This window comes from Rhinichthys klamathensis, unplaced genomic scaffold (assembly GCF_029890125.1).
Source record: "Rhinichthys klamathensis goyatoka isolate OS25496 unplaced genomic scaffold, OSU_Roscu_1.1 h1tg000090l_1, whole genome shotgun sequence".
Classification (NCBI taxonomy): Eukaryota; Metazoa; Chordata; class Actinopteri; order Cypriniformes; family Leuciscidae; genus Rhinichthys; species Rhinichthys klamathensis.
In genome coordinates this window covers 452,474-467,324 of record NW_026606629.1, presented here as the reverse complement: position 1 = coordinate 467,324, position 14,851 = coordinate 452,474, and the positions used below count along the sequence as shown (strand labels likewise).

At 36.2% G+C, this 14,851-nt stretch overlaps 1 protein-coding gene across 1 annotated transcript in view; it reads left to right on the top strand.

Moving 5' to 3' along the window:
- Positions 1-4,893: 4,893 nt before the first annotated feature.
- Positions 4,894-14,851, top strand: part of uxs1 (UDP-glucuronate decarboxylase 1) — a 93,268-nt gene continuing 83,310 nt past the window's right edge. Inside the window, exon 1 of the mRNA XM_056251779.1 lies at positions 4,894-5,498. Coding sequence (XP_056107754.1) covers positions 5,411-5,498 — 88 coding nt within the window. The 5' untranslated portion in view covers positions 4,894-5,410. The remainder of the gene's footprint in view (positions 5,499-14,851) is intronic.

Below are 14,851 nucleotides of genomic sequence, written 5' to 3'. Positions count from 1 at the left end.
TCCCTGCCAATCCATCTCTACAACACGACTTCACCATCCAGCTAGATTCATCATCAATCACCTGTCGTGGAAATTTTAGACTGTATATTAAACTGACCATGTTTCTAACATCTAACCTTATTTAACATGCTAACACTTTGAAACACCATGTACTAAAACGTTCTGTTCTGTGTTTTTAAATATTGTATTAACATCTAACATTTTAACAGAATAATGTACGAAACCAATGGAAAACTTGTGACTTTGAGTGTGTGTGTGTATAAGTAACATAGTTTGGGAAATGAAACTAGACAGTCTAGGTTTGAAACCTTGTGATTATGAAGTAATGAAGAACCAATCAAATTGTAGGGAAATTATGTAATGTATCATGTAATTTTGGCATACCTCCCTATTCTATAAAAACTGTTGTATCTGTGTTTTCGGTGGGATTCTCAATGGGATTTGTCTGAGATCCACCGGCCATGCTTATTGCTTCTTTTTGGGAGATTCTCTTAGAACTGCTCGAGAACTCCCGGCCGTAAAAAAGAGCATTTAAAGGACAATTACTCAAGTCTGTCTGTCATTTAAGCTGCGCAGCAAGAAAACAAGTATGTTTGAATTATCGACTCGGCTGTAGTCAACTGTAGACTCGCTGGAGTATAGGATTTAGACGGATGCTGTAGTCGACTGGAGACTCGCTGAAGTATAGTTAGGGAGTGGATTCTGTAGTCGACTGGAGACTCGCTGAAGTGTTAACGTAGCTAATGTCAATATATATAGACACACTAGCGTATAAGGTATGGTAGTATAGTTAGTTTTAGGGAAACAAATCTATAACACACCCCATCAAGGTCGGTCAGAAATCTTGGAGTAATATTTGATGACCAGTTGACCTTCACAGACCAAATTACAAAGACAACTCAATCATGCCGGTTTGCACTGCACAACATCAGGAAGACCATGCCTTTCCTAACTGAGCATGCAACACAACTTCTCGTCCAGGCCCTGGTCATATCTAGGCTGGATTACTGCAATGCTCTACTGGCTGGACTTCCATCCTGTGCAACTAAACCTCTACAAATGATTTAGAACGCTGCAGCTCGTCTCGTCTTCAACGAGCCCAAAAGAGCCCATGTTCATCTCTCTGCACTGGCTACCACTCGCTTCTCGCATCAAGTTCAAGGCATTGACGCTTACAGATCTATCACAGGCTCAGCTCCCTCCTACTTTCACTCGCTCCTACGAGTCTACATCCCTACCAGAAGCCTACGATCGGTCAATGATCGACGACTCGTGGTACCATCACAGAGAGCCAAAAAATCACTCTCTAGAACATTCTCATTCACGGTTCCATGCTGGTGGAATGATTTCCCCACCGCCATCCGGAATGCAGAATTCAACGTTCAAAAGACAACTGAAAACTCATCTCTTCCGTGAGCACTTAACCTCATAAAATGTAAAAAAAAAAAAAAAAAAATCCCTTAATCCTCCCTTGTCTGGTTTATGCTACTCTGAAAAATGCCTGCACTTTGTATTTTGAGCACTTCTTGCGTTGTTTTTGCCTCTTCGCGATGACTCGCTTTAATTTAGTCCTAATTTGTAAGTCACTTTGGATAAAAGCGTTTGCTAAATGACTAAATGGAAATGGAAATGGAAATAATAATGACAGTACGCATAACAATGAATCACTGCATGTGCTCCCTCTTTGCCCATATATTCTGTAAAGTATTATTGTCACACCCACTCTTTTTGGACCTTGTTTTCAGTTTGCAACATTCCCTTTAGTTTGTTGTCATGGTGGTTAATTGATTTGTCATTTAGTTCAGCTGTGTGCACTTGGTTATCACCAGTAATTAAGTTCTCTCTGGCTGCGACCGAAAAATTATAAATGCTGCCTTCGGAGGACACATTCCAAGGTCGGAAGGCATCAAGGCACATCCGAATGCAATGTTAGTTTCACTTCCTGTCTCCTGATGATCTACCTTCATCTGATAGATTTTTGAAGGCAGCGTAGATGTATCCTTCATTGCCTTTGATATCCCAGAATCCTGTGCTTTCCATTCTGTGACAGTTGAGCTAGAAAATAAAGATGGCGTCTGAAAGTTGCGACTGGTCGTCAGTTTGTGTGTAAATGTACATTTTTGATCAATGGTTTCCACTTATGATGTCATTTCTAGTGAGAAATTACTATTGTAGTATTCTACTATTGTACTATTGTAAATATTTACTTAGTTTTCACCAAAGCTCACTCTATTTTGCTGTAGATCATTAAACCGTAACACTGCCTCAGAAGTCTGTCCGAAATCAGTTTTGTGAGGTACCTTTGTGCGCAAACGCTGCCTGCAAAGTCATTGCCTGGTAGGGCAGCGAGGCAACAAGTCAGCTGCCTAAGTTTTCGGATACAGCCTCTGAGATCCTGCAATTCTTTGTGGATGTTTAATCTTTGTTCCTGTTACCTGAGAGTTATATTAAAGTACTTTTGATCCTTCATCATCGTCTTGATTTTCGTGTTTGCTACAAACCTATACAATAACATTAAACATACAATTATTTTCCTTTGAAATGACTTTCCTTGCTGCAAAAAATATATATAATAATAAAAAAATATATATATATTTTCTTTTTTTCTTCTTGTTTTAAGCATTAACTCATTTAATTATAATGTATTTTTCTGTTTTGGAAAACAAGACTTAATAGCTTAATAGTAATTTTGCTTCGCAAAGTAAATGCATCTTGATTTTAGATATTTGGAAATAACTAAAATACCAGGTAAGAAAATATTTTTTTTCCCAGTGTTATTCCTCTAATATTAGCCTGCACAAGCTTTATTGGATAATGTTAACCAATAGCCATTACTTTAAAATCATTGTTTTAGCAAAGTTGCTGCCTCTAACATTCACTTTTCACCATCCAATCAATTCCAGGAAGATAAATTCAAGTTCTTTCCTAATTTTTTTTTCTTGTTTATCGTTTTACTCAGAAATTATGTAAAATCGCAAAATGACTCAAACAGCAACTCAGCAGTGAAATTATATTTTACTCAACACGGGTGTTTAGATATTCTGGTATTAAATCAGAAGGAATAATTCATGATAAATCCATCAGAGACATTTAAACGCTTCCAAAAGGAGTGAAATGTATAAATAAACAAGTGACTCTCAACCTATCAGAGGTCATAAAAACACCTTAGCATTAGCAAATGACGTGTTTTTAACTATGCTCCGAATCTTCAGCATTGTGCTTACTACAGCTCAAATTTACTAGGAAAAGTCAATACTGTAATACACCGACACCGAAACCTACTTTGGAATTATACATTTATTTTTGTAGAAATGTGTTACATGTAAACTGAAAATTCACAACTGCTTGTTCATTTTTACACACTCTATTGTTTCTTCCCCTAACACCACCACTCATTCTTACAGATCTTCCTATTGCTCTGCCATGACAAGCAACTGTGAATTTTTAGTTTACATATAACACATTTCCACAGAATTAAAAGTACTGTATAAATACAAATGTTGCTATTTAGGGTTGTGAAGTTCCTCCATGTTCAAAAATGCTAGTGATTGTGCTGTGGGCAAATTCCATATATGATTCCAAGCAAGATCACAAGAAAAACACAAAAACAAAAGAAATGTCAAATGCAAATACAGTGCTAAAGTCAAAGGAGGTGTGCACACTTTACGTGCCACTTGGTAATACATGGCTATTAGGGCAGACAGGGTTGTAACACTTTTTGCTTCAGCATCTGTAACTCACTGAATTTTTTAGCTAAAGTACTCAAACTTTTATACAAAGTACCCATCGTACGTTGTAACACACGATGGGGTAAGTTGTAACAATTAGACACAAATTGTTCCTATAATTAAACTGTATGTAGCGGGATGGTTGTGTTACAACCCACCCCATCCCATTCATCCATTGTTTAGCTAGCCATATTAGCATACTGGTTTGAAATTAGCAGTTTAAAAATGCATCACATTTTGCATGAGAAAGTGTTTAAGTACTAAACAAAATATAGTTTTAGTAAAAAAGAAAAAAAAATATTTCCTGGCTAAAAATTTTTTTTTTCTTTATAAAATCTGCATGTACCTATTTAAAGCCTTGACAACAATTCATATAGGATCTGTGAGGGAAGTGGCGTGGGTAAACACTGAAATGATCAGAGGAATCATATTTTCCCTTATTGGTGGAATTTGTGGTGTACTGCTCTCCCCATGTTACAAACATTCCCAGTTTCAATTAATTTAGCCCTGTATGTGTCTGAAATCACACTTTTACAAAACTGTATTTTTTTTCAATTCAGTTATTTTGCATATTGTTGTTCATGGTGATTTCAATACATGTCAGTGTTTGATTTTTTAAAGACATTTGATTTCCAATGTAAAATCTAGATCCAGAAGTTTTCAGTTGAAAACTGACATAACTATTATGCAATATTTATGCAAATTGCCTTTGGAAATTGTGCTGGGGGGGGGAAAAGTAAACATTGTGTTGTTTTTCTCTTAGGGCAGTACAGAGACCAACAAATAGTCAAATGAAGCACAAGGGTGTATGAGTCAACGTGGAAAATCACTGAACTTTTTACCATCGCTCCACTCATGTTATTCATGAATGAGCCACTGTTCTCATGGTGAACAAATTTGTGCTCGATTGCTTTCCCCTGACAACGCACAAGAAAGCATACTGATAAAGCCTACGTCTTTTTATATTTACGCATACTAGAAATAAAATATAAAAATGTTTACACGAGCTCGTCAGACAGATGCATCTATTTGAGCAGAAAACAAAATAGTTTTAATTACTTGCTATCGCGGCAGGGTGGTTAATCGACAGCAGAAAGCATCGCTTATGTTATCCTGCTCTGAACATCTGATGTGGAGACGTTTTATCGCTCTATCGCTAAATATATAACTTACTCCGATGGACTCTTGATAAATGACTTTAAATTATCGATAAAAAGTAAACATTGGACTACCGACAGGATTTAAACCGAACCCAGTTATACTGCATGATATTACAGTAGTTAGTTAGCATCTCTAGCTACAGGTCCACAGTCATGACGCTACATTGCTAACTGACCTAAGAGGAATAATTCTTAACCAAGATGCCGTTTTACTTTCTTTAAGCGATAAACTGGATTCACCTGTTGAACATAAACGCGCTGGAGTAACTTACTTGCATATTTTGTTTTGATGCGGACATTGTTTTGAGATTAACTTAGCCTATTTAGCTTTGTGCAGCTGCTGTTTATATAAAAAACTTTAACACCACATAAGTAGGTTATAACTCAGTTATCGTTTGTATTTGGGAACTAAATACTGAAGCGCGTCCCCAGTGTTTATTTGAAAGCACCAGGCTTGAATCTCATAAGTATATGAGTATGTGATAGATGTGAGGAAGAGCTCAATGCCGTGTGTGCTGGAGGATGATGCGGATGAGCTGGATGATCACAGTCATTAACAGAAGAATGATGAAGATCCTGATCGCCCTCGCTCTCATTGCTTACATCGCCTGTGAGTATATTACAATAACTGACACACTGACATGAGATGAAACATACCTACTTGCTGTCTATCTGCTCTACTTTGTTTCTACGATAATGGGGAACTTGGAAATATCTCCTTGAAAATAATGTACTTTAATAACATCTCGAAAAGTGTATTTTAATAATGGAAAGTTAAGGAAATGTATATCTCGCCTCCTTCCCAAAAAGTTTTGAGTACCAGTTCAGCCCATGGTATCTGATGGGCCAACTGAAGCATGGTATAAATGGCACTTCATAGAATACCATGGCACATGTCATGGTATTCCTAAGGTACATGCCCAAAGACTTGTGGTATTACCCCACCCCTCCACCCCCAACACAAACAAACAAAAAATATAGTGGTACTTTGCAAGGTTTCCAGTGTCACTGAATCATATCAATTAATTTTAAAATTGTGATCTCCCGGCCTTTAAAAACCATGAAACAATGTATTTCCTTCTTTAAATTATTTAATCTGGGAGTGCATCCAGTGTTATTTTAGTATAATTGAGACATTGTATGGTTTTTATTAAGATTCTAACTTAAATTTTTATATTTGTATATCCGTTTGTATTTTAATTTAGTTAAAATACAGATGCATCTATTTGAGTAGGCATAATTTAGTAATTTTGTTGTGTATTGTCATTTTTATTAGTTTTAAAAAAGTGTTTTATTAATATTTATTTCAAATTTAGTTATTTTAAATACATCAACATCAAGTAAAAAAAAATGAAAATGAGAAATATTATATTTAATTGCCAACTATTTGGAATAAATCAAGTTTATAATTTATTTCAGTTATATTTTATTTCAAGTAACGGAAATTATTTTTATGGTTTTAGTTTTACCTAATAACCCTGCTGCAGTCTTCCTTGTTCGCATCACTAACAACATGAATAATCATGTAAATATATTGGTCAAAAAGTGTGGGAATCCTGACCATGGTAATTTTTTTTCTCTCTTTCTGTCTCTCTCTCTCTCTCTCTCTCTCTCTCTCTCTCTGACCCTCATATCTGTGTTGGTAAATGTGCTGGCCAGTTAAGTTCATAAGATGAGTTTATAACATTTTAGAAGTTACTGTTTTGGCAGTGTCATAATTACATGTTCCTGGACTGTGTATCAGAATTTGCATGTACCGATATGTCTGCAGCTGCTTTATATACAGCACTTAAAATGGGACCCATTTGCTTCTCATTCCTCCTCTTCTTTTTTTTTTTTTTTATCACCAATGACATTGAACTCATTTAGTCAAGCCCATTAATTATTATATCTAAACTCTGTTGATAATGTGTGCTGTTGAGTTTGTCTGTTTGTCTCCCTGAGAGTGAGAGAGTGTTGTTGCTGTTGTTAACCTATTTTTGGATCTGTAATATGAAATGGTCAACTTTGTGTTGTGACAGCTCTAGGGCACGTTGCAGATAAGCTTCCATGGGTCACAACACCAATAATAATCCAATAAAAAAACATTTTCCAATTATTCCAATGACCTTTGTCTAGCAGACACACAATTAGATGAAGAATCTGACCGACTTTCACTGTAAAACCCAATAAGTTAACTCAACTCAAACTGATTGAGAGGAAACTGATTGCTTCAAACCATTTAAGTTTAAAAACAAATGCATATGAGTATTGTGAACTTATATATATTGAGTCATATTCACTCATAATATAGTGTTGGTTTAGTCAATCATTTGTAACTTGAATATTTCAAGTTCATTCCATTAATTGAAACTAACTGGTTTGAGTTAATTTAATTAATCTAATCAAGTTTGAACAACTATATACCTACTCAAATGGTTTGAGGAAACCGATTGCCGTAAATGATTTAAGTTGATTAAACTCAAATTAATAAAGTTATATAAGACAAGGGAAAAAGATTGGTATAAAGCAATTATGAAAGAAAATGATGCAAGTATTAACAGTATTGAAAAATCATTTATTTTACAAAAGGTTCTCAGGCATGAATGTTGTGAAAGATGGTCAGTCAGTCTTCTCATTGTCAAATATACAAAATTGCACAAGACATGTCTGTCTGCCGAACTGTGAAAAAAACAAATTGAATTAGTAATCTTCCACTGACAAAACTGGTTTACTCACAGCATAAATGCTAAAATAGAGGTTATGCATGTGACGTCACCGTCAGCCGGAGTGACTGCGATTACACCCACTAATTGGCAAAAAGACTGAGCGGCAGCATTGGTTTTCAGTATAAATGTAGCGAAAAACACATGTAAAATGGGAAAGAGCTTTGAGATTGACAGTACAACTATTTGACAAGAAATCTGAGGTAGATTTTTACAGACTGCCGAAAGCTACAGAACAGAGTACCAAATGGATTTGCTGTAATTCAGCTTTGGTTGGAGAACAAGCATAATGCATGAAAAATGAGATTGGAACATTTCAGTGTGTGATAAGCTCTCTTTATGAATTAAATCAGTTCTGAAAAAGTATTATCTAGCCATCATTGGCCTGAATAATTGTATTATTATGTTTTGCACTGCATAAACCATGTTTGTGTAGGCTACTTTGAGCCACTTAAGTTACAGCCCCTTTTCTATTTTCTCACTAGTGTTGTTACGATACTGGAATTTCCAACTTCGATGATACTTTGAAAAATATACCATTTTTGATACCACGGGGGAAACTGCCATATGTACTGCTATACAGATAATTTATCTAATTTGTTTCGATAATTTGGGTAATGTATTAGCTCCGAACTACAAGATAGTGTGGGTTTAGTGTGCATTAAGGGTGCATTTTTAAGACATGGGACAGTCTTGCGCACTTCCTTCCTGTCGCGTGCAAGCGCTCTCAAGTGGCCAAGACCGCAAGTGTGGGTATTTGGACAGGGCAAGTGTTTTGATAAGGACATAAAGCCTAATCGCGCTTTCGATATTAGTTTGTTTGACAGCAATGGCGCAAAATACGACATTAAAGACCTTTTATGAGAAGTTTAAATATATTTTTTGGTTTAAATATATCATTCATATACAGTCTATGAATGGGAAGCACTGAAATCTGGCGGTCAATGTTGGTGCAAATAAGGACACTGATACAGCGGTACGTCTGATCATGAACGCAATGACACAATGAGTTATTCGGATACACAGAAGACAATGGTAATGGATAAAGTAACTATGACTTTATTCTTTATGTGTTAAAGGGCCAGTCACACTACACTTTTCGTTCCATTGACTTCCATTAATATGCATGCGAATGCGTCAGACCACAAACACAAGCTCCTGCAAAAAGTTTTGCAATTTGCTGCTTTCCAGTTCAAGTTTGGTGAACTCTAAGCTGCGAATTCGCATCACGTGAAGACGTGTGACAGGTCGATAGATGTGTCACGGCGTGACTTCTTGGCTGAATTAATAGAATGATATTTTTGCACTAAAGTCGAGTATATTGTATTGTATATTTTTTTAATTTTGAGTATATTACTTTTTGTTAGTTGAATTCATTTAAAGACGCTGCAGAGCATGACATCATATATCACGACCAATAGCTCTGTAAAGATATAAAGCTGATTTGAGTTTTTTTTAAATCAAAACATAGGCCTATTTGCTTTGTTCATTATAGTTGTTAGCAAGTCTGTAGTGGTAAGGTTTTTGTGAGTTTGTTGTCATAGGGTTATATTTTTTTAAATACATCAAGGTGCCCCCATTTTCGCAAACATATAATTCGCAAACATGCAGCTCATATTTATTTAATTAAATCGCAGTCTTTGTAGAAATCATGGTGCTTTTTTTTATATAAGAAGTCATTTTATAAGATTTATCTCTGTCAGCCACTAATGATTTGCATGTTAATCCTGAGTAAGATCGATGTATGACAAAGAAGGAGACCAGTTACCAGCTGAGGTTTCCATGAGGCTTTATGGGGGTCAATGCTGTGAAGTGTTGGTTTATGTGTCTAAAGCCCCAGAGATGGAGATTAAAGCAGGAGATTACAGAGGATCATTGAAAATCAATCGGCTAATGGTCAGTGCTCTGGCTATCTCTTAGTAAAGCACAGCAGTGTGCACAGCATGAGCACGCACAACCAGGACACATATCTTTAAACTTTCTGCACCATAGAGCAGAAAGTCACCAAAAAGCCACAGAACTTTGTGTCTATAAGACCATAGAGGGTTAGCTTTTTCACTATAGAAAAAGAATGATTCCTTTCCTTCGAACTTTGCCTGTGCAATGTGCTTAGATCCAGAGAGACATAAGGGACATCATGCACCACTATTGGTAATATTCACACATTTTTCCCTTCTGACAATTTCCTCTTCACTAATGCAATCCATTCATCTCCTCCATGCTAAATGAACCCTGCTAGTCTTTGCTATATCCCCAGATCACCTGTGACTTTTAGAGTTTTCAGTGACATCAATTAAGCCCATCTGAGCTGCCATTGGACACATTCAAATTGCCACAAGAACCCGTAACCTAGTTTCCTGGCTGTTAAGGAATACAGGGGATTCGACCTAGTTATGGAATTGCATATGATGCAGTTCATTTAAAAAAATAGTTTGTTATTAAGATTGCATTAAGATGTTTTTTGTCCCATTTGTTAGAGGTTTTTCTGCCATTTAGGGGATTTACAGGGATTTATTTTCACTAAAATCTGTTTGTTTGTGTCACTCTTATTTAGGTTTTGTCTTTGTCCTAACCTGCTGCTGCCATCCCTGTCTTTCCCCTGTCCATGCTCCACATCTCTGGATTCGATGCCCTTTCTAGGATAATCCTCTCAAAAACAGCCTGACTCTTGTGCCAGCTTCAATCTGCAGTAATTACCGGTTTATATATCGGCCACATCGTCATTTTGGTTGTAGATGTAGAACTTTAAATGTAAAGTTAGAGCCCTATGAAATAAATGTTTTTCTCCCAATTCAATTTAACATCAATTTATTAAAAGTTTAACACAAATTACATTTTTAGAGCCCTATGAAATCCATTTTATTATTATTTTTCCAAATTACGTGTTTTCCCATTTTAATGGTTGAATTAAAACATGTCTAATTAACTGAATTCATAAAACAAAATGTAATAAATACAATGTTTTATTAAGTTATACAATTTATGCAATAATAAGGTCATGGAATATTGTATTTTTTTTGGGAGGGGGGCGGGGGGTCTGTGTTTTTCTTCTTATTAAAAAAATAATCACATGAAGCGAAATATCAACAATTCAATCTCAATCCATTCTTTATTTCAGAAAAAAAAACCCTGTATATTTACAAACAACAACTAATTTTTATAATTTAAAAATGTGCAAATTTTGGTTCCAACACTTCCAAAAACAGGAGAAATACCTTGTATCACTAAATGTAAGATCATTTAAAACCATTATTGTATTTTTTAATCAATTAATCACATATGAAATTGTGCATACAATTCCTTAACAGCATGTAATGGGGACATTATTAGATACAAATATTAGACTTTACTTCACCATGGGAGCTTAAGCAAGATTCTTAATGCATCATTATATGCTTTTTAATTCTACCTTTACCTATTTACACCACAGGTGCGCCGTATAAAGTGAAGTACAGTACGATCTAAGAAGATCTCTTCATCTGTATCTACACATATACAATTTATGAGCCAGCATATTTGCCTGTCCATACAATTTACAGCACTGTGACCCAAGTATTTTAATTTATTCACCACATATAATACTTTGGTCATAGAATGAAGGGACATTTTGCTTAAGGTCCTCTTTGGTTTTAACAAACATAACCACACTCTTTTTAGATTTAAAATCTTCTAATCTTTTAAAATATTATTAAATAAAAATATAACAGTTTCTTTTATTTTGTTTTAATTTTTTTTAATTTTGCCATAAGCGTAATTTGCTGGTGGGACATGTCCCCACCACTTTTTTAAACGTCTGGCAGCACGGATGCACCTAATACAAAAGATACACCTCTAGTTGATTAGCAATTCATTCATTTCTGTTAAATAAGAGGCTAACTGGCGCTGGAATGTGTTGTTTTTGAAATCATGCCGAGTGCTTGTTGCCGCTGTTATTAGTGGCAGAAGGCAACAGTGTTCTCTTGGCACTCATGCTTCACAAACAAGCTCTTCAATCTAGCACTATAGGCTGTTGCGGAGACTCACTGTTCGTTCTGGTGAAATCACAAAACAAAATACACACAAACGTGTCCCTGCTCTTTATAATCACTGATGAACATCTTTGGTTTTAATGAGAAAAAAAAGAACTAGGCCTATACGACGGCGGATTAGAACCCACAACCTCTCTGGCACACTTAAAAATTCGACCACCAGTCCATTAGGACTTTAATGTGAATTTAATGTGAATCTACGAAACTATCACATTAAACATGAGTTCTGTGTCATTAAATGAAACTCAATGTACTACTAAAATTATTTCTGGACATCGTAATGTTATTTTTTTTTGTGCATTTATTATTGTACATTTCACAAATATTTTGGGAAACAAAGAGTTGCACAACAGAGGTTTGCTGTAAAAATGAAAAGATTTTTAAAAATCATTTTATTATTCTTATTTTGTGAAGAATTCTACTTTACAAAGCCAATATCTTTTTTATCACAATTTCTTCAAGTGAAACAGCTTGTTGGGTGTTTTCACACTTGTAGCTTGTAGGTGTTCGCTTGGTTCGTTTTGTCTGGACCCTCCCAAAAAACATTTAGTCCTTTTCCGCGTAGCGTACACATTAGCATTTTAACACAGAACCTAAAGATACAGAACCTAAAGGCATAGGGATGTTCACAACCTGATTGGTCGGCTTAAATTACTTATACGTAATTCGCGACGGAACTTACCGAACATTCAAAACAGTGTGCTGGGCTAAATCCCTCCGTCAAGATCTGCTCCGAGGAGACGCGGTTCTGATGCCTGTACCGAACTGTAATGTGCAAAATAAAGTTCACGTGTTCATGATGTCCTCATATAGTGAGATGGCAGACGCTGAAAACACCATGAACTAGGGGTGGGAATCTCTAGGCACCTCACGATTCGATTCGATTACGATTCAGAGCGCTGTGCTGCGATGATAAAACCATTATCGATGCATCTTTTTTTTTTCTATAAAGATTTGTTTTTTCTTATTGTGTGACTTGGTACTTTTAAAGCAAAGTATTTGTAATGATCCATAATGCATTTACTTCCAATATATTTTATTAATTAAACAAACGAAAGTGATTTGGCAATAAATGTTTTGATAGTTTGTTCGCTTTGCCTTTTCCGAGTTGGGTGGAAGCTTTTAAGGTTGTCCTGGTTTCCACGTCAGCGCGGTTTGATCTGACGTGTGGTTTATAACAGAATTCTGCGCAGAATTTGATGAATGCTTCCAATTAGATCTCGTTGCGATGTTATTAGGCTAATTCTGCGGTGAATTCAAAGGCTTTCTCATTGGATCTCCCAGCGCTGTGTAATAACAGTGATGCGTGATTGAGATCGGCCCACGAGTAAACCTGTTCTGACGTTTTGCGCAGCTCAAACGAATAGTGCGGTTTCGTTTCACTTTTGTTTCGTTTGATGTTTCTCGTATGTAATAGTAGTTGCAGCTCTTATTAATTGGACAACGTGGTGGTCGCACCAGTGAGACCTTGTCGCCCATTTGGTTGCAGTCTGGAGCCCTACTTGCATAAAGTGTGGCTCTTGTCCAGGTCCTTTTTCCCTTCAACTTCATAGAAGCCAAAGTTAAGCTAGATTTTAATGCAGAGGGTGCCGGTTGGATATCTCGCTCCACCATTATTTCTGTTATGTGCACAGCTGTACGCCACAGACTGTCCAGGCGCCTTTTGCGTTCCGTCAACATTACGTTATCAATTAAGATTTGAAAATCGATTTTTGCATTTGTGATTCGATTCAGAATCGTCCACGTCCGCATCGCGATACATTTAAGAATCGAGTTTACCCCCCACCCCTACCATGAACCATGTCATGTGTGTTTGACTATGCACTAGATGAAACTGCGCCGTTCACAGTTATTGGTCTGATTTAATGATGTTTGATTAATTATAAGTGATACATCTTACATGTAGTTCAGTAGTTCTCAGGCTTTTCCTTTATTTTATGCTGCACTAAAATTTGTGGACACTCATCATTGGGGTTTTTAAATCATTAACCCTATGGGGTCGGAGGTATTTTCTGGGCCCTGGAGATGTTTCGTCCTGACATTTGTGCTTATTTCTGTTACTTATAAAATTGTCATGGCTAAAGTTTGATTACACTGTATGCAGTACAATCTCTGCTACAATAATGTGTAAAAGATTGTAGTTTTGAGAAAATTGTTTAAATGCATGTTAAGTAGGGGTGTAACGGTTCACAAAATTCACGGTTCGGTTCGATACGATACACTTGTGTCACGGTTCGGTTCGGTACGATTCGGTACGTTTCCGATACAGCAAAAAGAAAGAAATGCCAGAGAAATGTCCTTGATTTAATTTTTTTTAATTGTATTTTTATTAAAACTAACATCATAAAGTATGATATTTTTTTTAACTTTGAGCAATTATGGAGCTATACTTGACTTTTCTTAGGAGCTTATAAAACAAAACAGCTCCTTGGACAAAATGAAATGTAATATTATAGTAGTTATAAACAAAGGTTTATTTTAGTTCAGATTAACATTTGAGGGCAGCAATTGTATTCATAATGTCAAAATAAAACCGACGTGATGTTACTTGAAAGCATTATAGCCTACTATTCCTGCCAAACTTCCATGGTTACAGTTAGTAGTGTTACTACAGTAAATCCATGGTTAATATTGCTGATCTGTGGACACTGGATAGTTCATTCATGGCACAATGTTTCTTCCTGGTTTCCACGTCAGCGCTGTTTGATCCGTTAATAACAGAGAAATGCGAATGTTTCTCACTAGATCTCGCAGCGATGTTATTACTTCAGTGGCGAATTCAAATGCTTTCTTTACTGGATTTGGCTGTGTAGTAACAGTGCTGATGATTAAGATCGGCTCGCGCTGCATTGGTCCAAACTGATAAACGGTCCGTCAACCACACAATAACGAGTGGTTTCGTTCCGCTTACATTACATTTGCCATTTGATGTTGGGCAATGTTGTGGTCACGCCAGACATTATGAGCGCGCTTGCCACGCGTGACGCGCCAACATTTGAAATAATGAAATTTTGGTCGGCAAGAAAAATGGTCCAACGAACCGTTCGGTTCAAAAATGCGTACCGAAAACCGAACCGAAAGCCTCGTACCGAACGGTTCAATACGAATACGTGTATCGTTACACCCCTAATGTTAAGTGAAAATAAGGTCACTGAATTCACTGAAATAAGGCAACAAAACCTACACTGAATATTTGTTCACAAGACTTTTGAAAACTGGATCTTGTAGCC